Genomic DNA, 14,739 nt, shown 5'->3' with positions numbered 1-14,739 from the left:
TGCACTTTCCAGTTCTCCAACATTAAAAAAAAAAAAAAAAAAAGGTGGTAAGATGAGGGAGAAAAGCAAAAGAACAGTAGCAGCAACAACAAAAAACAAGGCAGGTATTCTTGGTAAAAGCCATTAAAAAAAAGGGGGGGGGGGCCTAGACAGACCTTTAAAGAATAATCCCTTTTTATTAGAACTACTTTAGGAATCAAAATGAAATGTTAGATTCCAAACAGACCATTCATCATTTCATTTGCTACAAATTTACTGAGTGTCACCAAGAACCAAGTATACAGATACAAAGACCCAGAATCTACTTAGGTCCAAAAGGAGAAAGATTAAAAATAAAATAAAGTAAAATAACTACAGCCAAGCAGTTTGACAAGTGCTGCTGTAACAAGAGAACTGCATAGTAAGAACCTGACAGTTGGAAACACTCAAGATCAAGCATTTAAGCTGGTCTTGAGGGAAACAGGAGTTAGCAGGTAAAGCAGCTGAGGGCACCAAAGGCACAACAAACAATACGTTTGTGTACAAACTGCGAATCGGTGAGATGCAAATAGGAGGATCTAACTGCAGAGAACAGATTTAGAGGTGATGGGAGATGAAGCTTGAAAGGTAAATAAGTTCTAAGAGGTTATTTAACAATAAGAGATACATAAAAGCTGGGAACAGTGGATTATGCCAGTAATCCCAGCAACTTGGGAGCCTGAGGAAGGAGGATCACAAGTTCAAGGACAGCTTGGACAAGACCCTGTTTCCAAATAAAAAATAAAAAGGGCTAGGGATATAGTTCAGTGGTAAAGTGCCCCTGAGTTCAATCCCCAATACCAAAACCCAAAACAAACAAACTGCATAAAATATGGGGAGTGGGTGTATGTGACCACATAATCTTCTAGAAAAATGCTCTGGCATCAGAAGAAATGTTTTATGCTGGGCTGGGGTTGTGGCTCAGTGGTGGAACGCTTGCCTAGCAAGGCGAGGCACTGGGTTCCATCCTCAGCACCACATAAAAACAAATAAATAAAGGTTAAAGGTTATATTCTTAAGAAGAAAAAAAAGAGAGAGAGAGATGCTTTATGCCAGAGCACAGTCACCTAGTGGCTCAGCAAAGAGATGTCACAGAGCTCAACTGTGGATCTCCAGTTATGGCCTTTTATTTTCTTATCACTTTATGCTATTTAAAAGTATTACACACACACACGCACACACATACACTATAGGAATAGGTGAATAAGGGCAATTTTGAAAAAAAATCTTTAATGCTGTAACACCATCTGAGTTAATACTATCATCTTTAAAACCACCCAGCACCAATCCACATGGTCAGGCAATGGCATCAGTGCCCATCCCCAGAGGTCCAGATTCCCAGGGTGTAGCAAATAGTGTTGCAATTGAGGGAACACTTTAAAATAGTTTTAACCTTGGCAGGGCTTTAAAAAACAAACAATAAATTGCTCAAAAAGCAGTCCAAGGCCCTCAGTCCTACCTCCCACATGGGTTTAATTCCTTCTTTGAAGAGATGGAAGTCACTGTGGCCTGTCAGGTCCCCGGGACGTACCATGTGGCTATAAAACCTCCAGAACTGCTCCACCTGCAGAGAGAAGACCCCAAAATACCAAATATGTATCTTTTCCTTTTTCTTTGAATCCCTCCAAAGATGTGAGAATATAGGCATAGAAGACACTCTGCTCTAGCTTTCCTCTTTGGAGGAAACGTCCATTTGGAGCACTGTGTGAAAAGGAAAGTGTATCAGAGGAAAAGTCTATCACATACTATGACCAAAGAAAAATGCACCCTGGCAACACAAGAATAAACTCTAGGCAAGGACTGCTAGCCTCTGCTAGGAGTTTGAGGAGGTGACACCATGTCAATATGTACCTTCCCACTGAAGCTGTAGGGAATGTGTCATGTGCAGACCAATTTTCTGTATGATGGAAATCCACTAGTCTTGAGGTATATAAATGCCACACAGCCTCAGCCTGAATGCCTTTTTCAGAACCATATCAATTCTTGATCAAAGATTGTTTAACTGGCAAATACAGCCTTAGCTTGAACAAAACACATTTTAGTTCTGTTTACTGAGTCTAAGCAACAGAAGCATCTACATGTACTACACTGTACCAGCATAACCTTACTAAGGTCAGGACAGTCCAAAATCAAACAGGACTTAGTCTCTCAGAGGTAAGGTTCACATCCCTTTCCTTAGCTAAGAAAACTGTTTCTCCTTGTTCCTCCTTCAGGTCTTCATAGAAAACGATATACTTCTCTATCAAATGTCTGCTCATTGATACTCAACCTGCTTCTCTCATCAGTGTCTTGATGGAGGCACTACTGCTTTGTAATTTGCAGAGGACACCTACTAAGTACTGGTCAGTAAAGAGGCACACTTAAAAAGCGACAGCCTGAGGAGAAACTGCCAGTGTTTGCCAACACCATGCTGAGGAGGCCAAATCAACACACAGCAAGACACCATCACTGCATGACAGAAAATAGATACTGACAGACATTCAAGTCATACTTCAAGATTTGGGTGGCAAATGAGGAGAACTGGACCTTATACTGTATGCAATGGTTCTCTCCTTCAGTTCCTCTCTGGAATAGGAACATGTGAAATGTTTTACACATATAAAACAAGTCAGGGCTATTCTTAGGACTTCAAGCAGTGCCACACCTCAGCAACTGACAGGCTTAACTGTACACATTGGTTTGGAATATGAAGTGGTCATGTGTACACAAAGAACAGTAATCTAGCCAGGCATGGTGGTGTATGCCTGTAATTCCAGCAACTTGGGAGGCTAAGGCATGAGGATTAAGTTTGAGGCCAGACTCAGCAACTCAGAGAGTCCCTGTCTTAAAATAAAAAATGAAATGGGCTGGGGATGTAGCTCAGTGGCAAAGTGTCCCTGGGTTTAATCCCCAGTACAAACAAACAAACAAACAACCAAAAAAGCAGTAATCTGAAGTCTTATTCAACCTAACATGGTTCAAAGAATACAAAGTATACACCCACCAGAACCAGTGGCTCCCTGTGAATTAGAATTGGAGGGATGTAGTGGGAAGAAACCACACCAATTCCCCAGTCAAAAACCACTCCAACAGTGCAGTCTCCCAATCTTACACCCAAACTGCACAAGCTGCACTCCAACCACAAGAGGGATAAAGGAAAGTTTTGGAAACATTATTAAACTTCGAAAGATTTCTTTTCAAAAGTCCCAAATGAAACAAAAAAATAAAGTTCAGAATATGAAGGGCAAAAAGGATCCCCATCATAACTATCTTCCTCATTTTACAGCTGAGAAAATGGTTTCAGGTCTTGCTCAAGCATGCTGTCAAGCACCGGAATAGATTAGCCCTGGGATGGTCAAGCCCACTGCTCTTTCCATTTTAAGAAACTGCATTCTTAGTGACCCCAATTTCAAGAACTTTTAAAGGCTGTTAAATATTAGGATTAAGAACCATTGGGAAATACTGCTTTAGATTTGATAAAAGGTTTCACAATATAATTTCTTCTGTGAGGAATTTAATATTGCGAACCACTTCCAAATGCCCTGAATTATATGACACAGACTTTAAACACTTTTCACACATTCAGTGAGTACTAAAAAGGCATTAACCCAAGAATCTGATGACAAATCACTCAACATATAAACTATAAGGAGAGAAAACAAAATATAACCTCTTTCACAAGCTCAATAAATTCACATTTTTTTTTTGTACAAGGGGGAAGAAAAAACTAGCAATATTCATAACTACTTCAAAGAATTTGACAAAGTCCTTGATAAAAACTGATGCCCCAGTGCAGTTTCTTCTCTGATTCATCAAGCGTTCATAACATAAGGACTGCCACTTTACCTGTACTGTCTACCATTCCCATGGAGCAGGCAATTCAAACTTTTGTGATCAGAAATATTAGAAATGCATGTATACTCAAAAGCTTCTGCCTAGAACTCCGTTCTCATCATCTGTCAATTCTCTAAGTTCAATCTTAAACCTATCAGCTCCAAGGCAGCTTTCCCCAAGCTGGGATAGACCCTAACTTTCCTGGAACTCCAAAGGCACCAGAGCCAAGCCTCTCCTGCAGTTCCATGCACTGTTTATCCTGTATTAGAAATTCCCAGCGATGCAGTAGCTACACCTGCCTGGGAGGCTAAGGCAGAGGATTCTAGGTTGAAGGCCAGCCTGGGTAATTTAGCAAGACCCCATCTCAAAATAAAAAAATAAAAAGGGCTGGGAATGTGGCTCTGTGGTACAGTGCTCTTGGTTCAAACCCCAGTACCAAAAAAAAGAAAAAAGAAAAGAAAAGAAATCCCCAGACAAGCCTTATTCCCAAGAATAGGCTCCATAATTCTTTCGGAACATTACTAGGGTCTTGAGTTGAGTTCATTCCCTGAACGTTTTTACTACCCTGTGGTGCTGGGGATTGAACCCATGCATGTCCAGCAAGCACTCTACCACTAAGCCACATCCTCAGCACCTTAACAAACATTTCTTGATCCAAATATGCAATGTACAAGCTATATGTAATATTTCAAACAAGCCTAAATCTAAAAGTGATGAGGCAGCACAGGACAACCAAACAAATCATTTGCACGAGGCTGAAATTTTATCAACTCAGCATAGAAATACTGCTGATCTCATATTAAAGAGACAATTTATTACCAGTTAAATATGTATATCTGATTAATAATAAATGGAAAAATAAAGTTTGGCTAATAAGGACAATTTTAAAATTGTAGCCTTTTGCCCTGCTTTTGGGTGTACTGTGTGGGCTTTGGAATCTTCCCTTCGCAGTCCACCTGAACTGAGTTTCAAAAGTGGCTCCCACTTAATCAAGTCAGTAGCAGAGGACTTGAGACCTTATATTAGATACTTTACCCAGGTCTCACTTTCCTCATTTGTAAAATATGGATAATATCACTAACACCATAGGGCTACTCCACCAATTAAAAGAATTTACATAAAGTCGTATTATTTACTGTGTCTTGCCTCTTTACTAGCTTATTGCAATGTGTACAATTATAGTATTTTTTTCCAGTTCTACATTTGGAACAGGACAAATATGTCAATAAGTTTTAAAAAGTGACAAATCCTGTATCTGCTTCTGCCCACAGAATGTACAGGACACAGAAAGTGTCTAATTATCTTTGTTGAACAGATTCATGTTAGCTTCAATTAGTACCTCCAAGTTCATAAATCTAGTCACCTGAGAGAGAAATAAAACAGAACCTGAACACTGTATTCATGGTACCCAAAAAATAATTATTAGAGATTTCATTTTCTTTCTAAACAAAGGAAAAAGTTACTATCATAACCAAATCCTAATAGAAAGCTCTTAAATATAAAAAAAACCTTTCACACTTTGCTTTCAACTTTATTGTCCAATTTTGTGACCACGTACTTTAAAATTTTGTATCCCCCAATTACACACTCTGCATGTAAGGACTCAACAAATAATACATCTACGTAAAAACCACCTGACAAGTGCGGGGAAAGGGGAAAAAAAATAACAGAATGAATCAAACACCATTACCCTACGTAAATGTATGATTACACAAATGGTATGCCTCTACTTCATGTACAAACAGAGAAACAAGTTGTACCCCATTTGTTTACAATAAAAAAAAAAAAAAAAAAAAAAAAAAAAAAACCACCTGTCAGCTACAGCCAGGCATGGTGGTGCACGCCTGTAATCCCAGCAACTTGGGATGCTGAGGAAGAAGGATCACAAGTTCAAAGCCAGCCTTAGCAACTTAGCAAAGTCCTAAGCAACTTAATGAGACCCTGTCTCAAAATTAACAAATAAATAAATTAATTAAAAGGCCGGGCATATGACTCAATGGTTAAACACCCCTGGCTTAAACAAACCAACCAACCTGTTGGCTGGGCACAGTGGTACCAGTCTATAATCCCAGCAACTCAAGAGGTTGAGGCAGGAGGATCACAAGTCCAAGGAACACCTAGGACAACTCAGCAAAACCCTGTCTCAAAAAAATTAAAAGGGCTAGGGGTATGCATGTAGCTAAGTGGTAGAGCACCCTTGAGTTCAATTCCCAGTATCACATAAAAACAAAACATTTTTATATTATACCCTTCTACAGTGAACAATGGATGTCTAATGAGAAACCTAAGGACAAACAAGTCTGACCTTGGAAACTCAGGTTAGTTGAGTAAGGAAACCAGAATGTTAAACAAGTTACCAGGAGGGTACATAAACACAGCGACAGAAACACAGGCATGAGCATTCTGCCAAGGCACACCCCATTAAACCCCTAAGTACTCACAGAGGCAAAGGTGCCAATCTGCTTGATATTCTGTTCATAGCTCTGTGAGCTGGTGGGACGGCCTGGGGTCCTCCTGGAATACCAGAATGTATAGTTGTACTGCAGGGGATGTTCTGCTGGTCCAGGGACAACAGCCTGGAAAGTAAAGAAGGTGGATTAGTTCTGGGCATTTGTCACATGCTCTGAGACTGTGAAACATTTAACAGTATTACTCCCTACTACTTTTACAATTAAAAAAGAATATAACCTCAATTACGATTCCAAGATTCTGCTCTCCCAGTAAATTTCCCTAGTGGTTAAATGTCTCTCAACTCCTATAACACTTTATCTGTGTTCTTCTGGCTCTGTATCATGGGCATTTTTATTTGTTATGCCTAGTCTAAACATTGCCTCCTCCAGGATACTTTAATCATTTAAAAGGGACAAACTGTTTAATCTGCTTGTGTCTTGGTTTATCACCTGCAAAATGGGGAAATTAATAATGGCCATCTCAAAGAGCTGCTGAGAAGGTCCAACGAATTAGTATATGTAAAGTGCTCAGTGCCAGAGTAAGTGCTCAGTATCAGCTACTTTTTGGGGGGGGGGGGGTGGAGGGGGGAACCAGGGATTGAACTCAGGGGCACTCGACCACTGAGCCACATCCCCAGCCCTATTTTGTATTTTATTTAGAGACAGGGTTTCACTGAGTTGCTTACTGCCTCACTTTTGCTGAGGCTGGCTTTGAACTCACGATCCTCCTGCCTTAGCTACCCAAGTTGCTGGGAATTCAGGTGTGTGCCACTGGGCCTGGTTCCAATATCAGCTACTCTTTCATTCACCTTTGTGTCTTCACAGTGTCTAGCAGAAAATGCTTGCACTTGGAGGGTAGGCAATACTGTAGAATAAATAATGATTGCTTTGGTATCTCAAGGAAAAAACTGATCCACTTAGTTCTCATTCTTTAAACTTTCTCTTTTCCAGGTCATTTTCAATTCAGACTATTACTGACTACAGAGTCTAAAGTTTGGAGGGATGTGTATGATTTGAAATACTCAGCAGCAACTTCTGAAGCAGCCCAGCCTAGCCGAGTGCAACAGCTGGACTTGCTCAAGGTGGGTGAATTATGCAGGTCAGACAGTACCTCATAATCCCATGTCAAGAGGAACGTTCTAACTCCCAATTGCTGTTGTGCTCCAGTGAATCCATGATTTTTTGAGAACAAAATCAGGTATTACAAAATGGTACTATCAAGTTAACCTGGTGTCTTCCAAATAAACAGACTCCACCAAGACAAGCATGACTCGTCCAGAGACAACTAGGCCCATGCAAGACAACCCGCACCTTCCTCTTGCTGCTGCTCTGGCTCTTGTCTCGCTCCGTTTTTTCCTTCTCACCATCTTTCTGTGTGCTGTTTTCTTCATTCTGATCATGGTCCCCACTGTCATCATCTTTCAAGCTGAAAAGAAAGACAAAGTAATGTTATTGCATGACTAAGCTGATTTCCATGATCTAACAGAGCTACTAGGTCATCCAACCTACCATGTAACCAACCCAGTCACTCAGAATGCAGGTCTGTGAAATGCACCTGAGATGAAGGAAGGGCAAAGGAATGTAGAAAGATAAATGAAACAAAGTGCCCATCAGCTAGCCTGTGAACTCCAGGAGGCACTGTCTTTTAGTTTTCTAACAGGAAACATGATGAAGCAGTTAAAGGATTTTTTTAAACAGTCAACAATGAGAAGTTTTTCTATTAAATAACTCCTCTGGCATTGCAAATAAAGTTTAAACTTATCTATGTATATTGCCATATCTCCTTACCACTTCTCCTAGACTTCCCCATTGTTAATGCTTTAGGTTCAGGCCCTCTTTTTCTGTCATCTTAATCACTAGGATAAATCCCTAAATGGACTCCCTGACACAAATCTCTACCTATCCTCCACATCATGAAATATATTATCTTTCTCACTGCAAATCTGATTATTTAATTTTCATCCTAAAATTGTCAACTGTCCTTCACTCTTTGATGCCTAGCCTCCAGGTTGATAAAGTACAATGAAATGTAAGATCCTCTAGAATCTGACTCCCTTCATTGGTATTCTCTTCCCGTTCCTTCTAGTAACCTATATTCCCACATCAGGACCACCCCTTCAAGATGTCATTCTCCCCAATCCTCGATCCAGATGGAGGATTCCCTCAGAACAGTGTCTTATATGGTCTCAGTATCTCCTGCACCTGGGACAAGAACATGTTGAACAATTGTTGAATGAAAAGGGCAAATAAAAGCCTCAAAGAATGAGTGAATGTGCTCTTGCCTCATAAGTACAGTCAAAAAGCACTTTAGGGGTTACTTTTTCAAGCACAGGGAAACTACCTAAAATCTACTGGATTCAGATAAAAATATAAACAGATGGTGAGTTTACAAAGGTAAGAATGCTGTTTATTCTATAGCTGGAGTATTCACTTATTATGGGATTTTTTTCTAGAATCATCTTTCTGGCCTCATAACTATATGTATAATCAAATGGAATCAGGCAAATCTCAAGAAAGATACCAGAAATGCTCCAAGTATAACCACAGACATTATCATATGAAGATGCAGATACTGCATTTGTAGGGTTTTTTTGTTTTGTTTTGTTTTTGCCCATGAACCCCAAGTACCTAACACCAAAAGCAACTGAGAAATATTAGAGCAGATTAATTAGCTGTGTGTTGAGATGCCTGCTCTGCCTTGTTACAGCCCTAGCTGAATGAGACACTTGGGTAGTTGTACACTGTGCCATGACTCCCCATCGCCACCCTGGCCAAGACAAAACTAGGAAAGGCACCTGACCAAAGGGCAGTCCAGCTTGGGCAAATGCCTATGACTCAAGGCCTTGTTAAAAAATATAAGCAATTCCTCCCTCAGCACTTCAACCAGGAGAAGAAAGATCACAGATTTGGAACCTGGGGCAGCAACATGGGCCCCATGCAAGAAAAGCCACGAGAGAATTCATAAGGAACAAAAATAGAACAAGCCCCGTAAAGAGAAAGAGAAATGGAGCACATGAGCAGAGAAGGAGAGAGGACAGCTTGGTTGTGTTGCCAATGCGGTCATCTCTCTGGCTTAGTTCGGCCTCCCTGGACTTCTGGAAGACCCTTATCTATGCTTATGATACCTCCTCCCCTTGATTAAACCTGTGCTTGTTTTCCTTTTCAAAAGGAGCCTACCTAATACAAAAGTTCTGTGGATCCAAAATTACCAATATTTACTAAGCACTTACTATGTATCAGCTACCAGAGTGCCTGACCACAAGGACCAAATTGAGGAGATAAGGGACACACTCTATGCCCCAGGATGGTGCTAAGTCTCCTGGTTTTGCCCACTTTCAATAGCATTTCCTGCCTGGTCCCAACATACTTCTCTCACTTCAGCAGATCAAGTTAATTGCAGTCCCCAGTATCACCCCTGTTACGATCAGCATGTGGTCTTCCCTCCTCCCCTAGTAACTGTCCTTCAGGACTCACTTTCTCCTGGAAGTATCTCCTAATCTCTCAGAGAGCAACATCAGAGGCAAAATCAGGCTCCCCTCTTCTGAACTTCCCATGTTTACACTTGTCCCTACTATATGCTGTCCCAGTTTTCTGCCTCCCAATCAAGAACATCTCATGCGTTTTTCTAGTGCTTAAGCCCAAGACATCTAAATCCAGTTTGTATCCTTGTTGGGATACAAACTGCACTCCTTTTTTTTTTTAGCTTCCAACCCCAACAAAAGTTGCGGGGGTCCTCTTTGTTAGTTCTTGGTTGAAAAAAGGCAGTCACCCAACATCTCTTTTTTGTCATCCCCCCAAAGCATTTAAACTCCTTTCTTTTTAGTGGTTTTGCTCCTAATCACTAGTAGAAACTAGAAAGAAAAATGAAATTATGTCATAGAAGAAACAATGTTACCATGACCCCAGGACTGTTTTCTGACTCCTTTCTAAGCCAGGAAATGGAAACCCTAACGCACCTTCATCTAGTGCTTTTACTTCTTGAGCTGAAGCTAGCCAATCACCTGCCCTCTGAGCCTATGCATAAGGCAAATCTTTTACAACCTATTTCCCAGAGATTGCCCTTCCCAGCTTGAAGCTGGATTTGAGCCAAGGTATAGCCTGGACCGAAAAAATCAGTGCTCCACAGGCTCAAGCAGGCAATGGGCACCCGAGGCTATCCAGACTGTGAGGCACCTGGTTAGCTTACTAAGCTTCTGCCCAGGAACAACTTCACACTCTCTGAACTACACCCATTCCTTGCAGTAGGAACTTGACTGAATCCATCTTTCTATCTCCAGCTTCCAGCAGTGGCAGAAAACAAACATTTGTTTAATTCATGGATCTCAAGAACCAAAGTGATGAGTGCCAAAGAAGCGGCCCAGATAACAGTTAAGAAAGGGCTAAAAGGTAATGATACAGAATAAAAAGCAAATTATATAGATTACGGTCAAAATCAAGTATGATATCTAGAAAACCCAAATCTGAAAACCAAGTTTTCACAATTAGGACTGCAGTTCTTGAGAAACCATCTTAGGGGTTTACATGTCGATGGGACCAATGGCAACATGATCCAACAATTTGATGGGTCTATATCCTCTTCCCCTAAAAGTAATTACAATCTGGTTACATTCAGAGAAGCAGAACCCACATGGTAAAGGAGGTGTGAGTTCCTCCTTACTCTGGGTCCACAGAGTATTACTGTACTACCAGCTCCAGGCACCACACTTTGGGAAGGACTTCGGCAAACTAGAATACATTCTTTGTGGTGATGTGGTAAAGAGTACAGACTCCAAAAATGTAACAACAGTCTAAACAACAGAAATCAAAACTAAGGTCAGGAGTACTGTTCTCAATTTCTAATTCTAAATGAAAGAAAGCAGATGGTGGAGCACTTGGGTAAGCCAAGGACTTGGCTTCCATGCCCAGCACCACCCTGTCACACACAAAAGAAAGAAAAAAGAAAGCATGCATTATTGTTTTTTCCCCCTTTTCTTCCTCCCCCCCCCCTTTTTTTAAGTTTTTTTCCTGAAAAGCTAGGGGACAAATGTTAAAAGTCTGGCTCAGTAGAACAGTTGATAATCAGAAATAACTAAAATGACCCATGTTAATTTTTGTCAAGGGATGCCTGAACCAAAGTAAAACAACAAACCTGGAAGGGCCCTTCCTGTTGTCTTGGGCAAGCTACACAACCTCAGAGAGCCTCATTTTCCTTACCTACACAAAGAGGTAACATCCTCTTTGCAGGGTATTAGAAAGAACAGAAACACCTTGCAAGATGCCTGTGGAAGCCCATTATTACCTTTCTTATTGCAGACCCTGAATGATTTGGGTAGATTGAGAGAGATAAACTATAAACTATCTATCAGGTTTGCAATCTGATCTGTTCAAGTTAGTGGAGGAAGGCGTGTATGGGTTACAAGAAGACTCCACTGAGGTAGGATTTGGATGTGGAGCTAGAAATTGTTGACCTTAGAATAAGAGTGAGGGGTCCATACACTGATTGGCTCAATTAAGCTGCAGAACAGAGAATGCACCCACTTTTTAAAGAATCAGAGAACTCTCAGCAATCAAGAAACGCACCTGAGGAGCTGCAGAGTATGCTGGAAGCCCAGTACCCTGAATTTGCACACCAGTACCCATTATATTGGGGGAAAAAAAAAACCAATTTCTAACAGTAGCACCGGGTCACAACCTATAAACAGTAATTCCACTTTACATTTATACCCCATTATTCGGCAATCTACACAATTTGCTGAGGGTGACTGGCTTCCTGCAGCAGGGTACTAACATTAACGTGGGTGACAACAGCTCAGAGACTGGGGGACTTTTCTGTTGTTAAACAAGTGGCGGGTCTGGGACTAGAAATCTGGGTCTTCGGATAGGAGACAGACTGGACTATTACAAAAGGAGATAAAAACATAATCTACCTCAAGATACAATTATTGTGATATTGTCAAAAGAAACGAACAACAAAAAAAGCGAAAAGACTGTTGGAAGGACTTGTATTCCCTCTCCGTACCCCTAAATGCTGTGATGCTGGAACGAGGATCGGAGTGGGTACCGGGGAGCGCGGCGTGGGCCACACGGAGCTGGCAGACGCGAACGGGAGGGAGCGGAGACGAGCAGAAAGTCTCGGGAGGCGGAGGAGAATCCCGCCACTGGGCAGCCACCTCGCCTCCCGACAGCCGCGCTGCCCACTACGCCGCGAGGGCCGCCCCCACTCTGTAGAGGAGAAGACCGAGGCGCAGGGGCGCAGGCGCCCTTCCCCAGCCACCGGCTACGTGCGTGAGGGCAGCGGGGTCGGCGGGCGGGGCTGCGGAAACAGCGAAACCGCCGAGGTCTCCACCCCTCCACGCCACCGCGCCCGCACCCCGGGGCGGGGCCTCCGGGAGTCCCCTCCCTCCGGCGCACGGCCACCCCGTCCGCGGGCCCCACGCTTTGCCCGCGGGTCCCGCGGGCCCCGCGGCCCTGGGGTCCGCAGCACCCTGCACCCGCGCTCCCCACCCCCTCCTCCCCGCCGGCCCGGGCCTGTGCGGCCGCGGCCGTGCCCCGGAGGAGGCCAGTGCCGCAGAGTGTGCGCCAAGTCCCAGTGGGGGCGGGCGCGGGGGAACGGTTGGGGGAAGGGGCCCCGGGGGGCGGCCACGCGCCACTCACGCGTCGAACTTGTTGTTCATCCTCTCGCCGCCGCTGTCGCCACTACCTCACAGAGTGACTTCCGCTCTGCCTGGTCCCTCCGGCAAGAGCCCGGCCACTTCCGGTTGCGCGGGGCTCAGCGGAACGTCGGCGCGCTGGCCCGAAGCGGGACGGCTTTCCCTCAGCACCGACCCAGGGAGGATGCGCACAGGCGCGGCGCGGCTGCGCACCGCGGAGCTGTATGGTCGTCGTCGGCCGCTCGAGGGCTCTGCGCTCGCCACTGGGTACAAACCCCGATTTCACCTTCAGCGCGGTGGCGCGGCCAGGTGCCTCTCTAAGCCTCCCCGGGCTGGTTCCTCTAGCACTATTGTACCGTAGCGCCGACCTACCTCTCCAGGTTGCCGTCTGGATTTCAGAGTGACCGGCACGCGACACAGTAACCCCCCCCCCCGATAATTGGTAGCCAGGGTTCGTCTTCGAGTCCTTCTTGTCGGCCAGGAGCTGAATGGAGCTAATCCTTTGCCTTCTGAGGCTTTCCGAGAGGTTGAGAAAGTCAGGCCATGGTGACAGCTAGTAAGGTACCTGAGATGGTCCCATGGCCATCCTCCCCACTCCCTAAGACCCTATGGTCCTGACTGCCCCAGGCGTGTCATGCACACACCCTCGAGTAAATGAACCTGCTGGTAATGGAGCCCCAAAGCCAACAACCCTGTGCTTGGGGGAGGACATATTTCCCAGGTCCCCTCTCCCCTACATGTTCCACTGTCAAGGCTTTAGGGGGCACTCACAGTTTGGAATCACTCTTACCCCCACCTTCGATCCTGTGGTGAGGCTAAGGTAGAAATCAATACCTGTGTCCATATTTACAGATGGGGAAACAGGCTTAAGAGGCATAAGTGACTGGCCCATTGTTGTGCCCTGGGCACCAGCAGAACTCAGGCCCCTTCATACTCAGAGCAGGGCCATGCCTGTACCTCAGGAAGACCTCAGCTAATCATCTTACTTCATGATAGGTGGGGCCAAGAGAGTCTGATCAAGGTCTCCTGCAAGGCAGAGCCCGGTGACTGGCTTCCTGCCTAGCTCTTCTTTTTTTTAACCATTCCTTGAAACCAGTGCAATGGCCCTGGCTTTAGAGAAGAATGGGAAGAAGATCCGTTGTTCAGGTCATAAAATCTTTCTTAGAGAATGTGAGATTAGGTCAGAGTCAGGAACTCGGAACTCTGAACCTCCCTGAGTAACCAGTGGTCTGGGGGAGTCCCTCTTACTCTGGGCCCAAATTTGCCCATTTGGCACAAGGAAAAATAGTGACTCTTTCCTGTCTGTGATGCTGTGAGGAATTGTTAGCAATGAAAAAAGATGATACAACTCAAATCTTTTGTGGTCAGTGACAAAAAGGCACCAGTGGAAAGTCTTTGCTTCAGGTGACTGTTGGATGCTTGTAGCACCCAGGAACAGGGAGCCATATGCTAGCTGGCATGGGCTGCCACCCTTCTTTTCAGAGGGCTCTTCACACCTCTCTTGATTGCCCTCCTCCTGGGAGGACTCGTCCAGCTGGGGCATGATACAGAACAATTTTTGTAGCTTCATAATGATGGCGGCTGATGCTTTGCTGGAGAGAAAGGAGTGGCTAGTGCCAGGGCCATCTGGCTGATGTTGTGTGGGTGCCAACCCCTTCAGGGTGCCCTGACCACAGCCCATCCCCAACCACTCCAGGACTCAACTTATCTCTTTATTTCCCCAGCTCTTCCCAGGGCAATTTGGCTCACACAACCCAAAGGGCACTTCCCAAAGAGCATCCTCATGACCTAGTGGCAGAGCACAGTTGATAAGACAGGAGGACCCACAA

General features: G+C 44.1%; 1 protein-coding gene across 3 annotated transcripts in view; it reads right to left on the bottom strand.

Moving 5' to 3' along the window:
* The window catches only part of Eif4e2 (eukaryotic translation initiation factor 4E family member 2), a 28,675-nt gene extending 15,686 nt beyond the window's left edge, over positions 1–12,989 (bottom strand). For all 3 annotated transcript variants that reach the window (XM_047546339.1, XM_047546340.1, XM_047546338.1), the window contains exons 1-4: positions 12,915–12,989; positions 7,593–7,707; positions 6,273–6,407; positions 1,478–1,582 (exon numbers count right to left, since the gene is read on the bottom strand). In XM_047546339.1, coding sequence (XP_047402295.1) covers positions 1,478–1,582; positions 6,273–6,407; positions 7,593–7,707; positions 12,915–12,934 — 375 coding nt within the window. In that variant the 5' untranslated portion in view covers positions 12,935–12,989. The remainder of the gene's footprint in view (positions 1–1,477; positions 1,583–6,272; positions 6,408–7,592; positions 7,708–12,914) is intronic.
* Between the last annotated feature and the right edge of the window lie 1,750 nt (positions 12,990–14,739).

The sequence above is a fragment of the Sciurus carolinensis genome, chromosome 3, assembly GCF_902686445.1.
Source record: "Sciurus carolinensis chromosome 3, mSciCar1.2, whole genome shotgun sequence".
NCBI lineage: Eukaryota > Metazoa > Chordata > Mammalia > Rodentia > Sciuridae > Sciurus > Sciurus carolinensis.
This window is presented reverse-complemented; position numbering and strand designations above follow the sequence as displayed.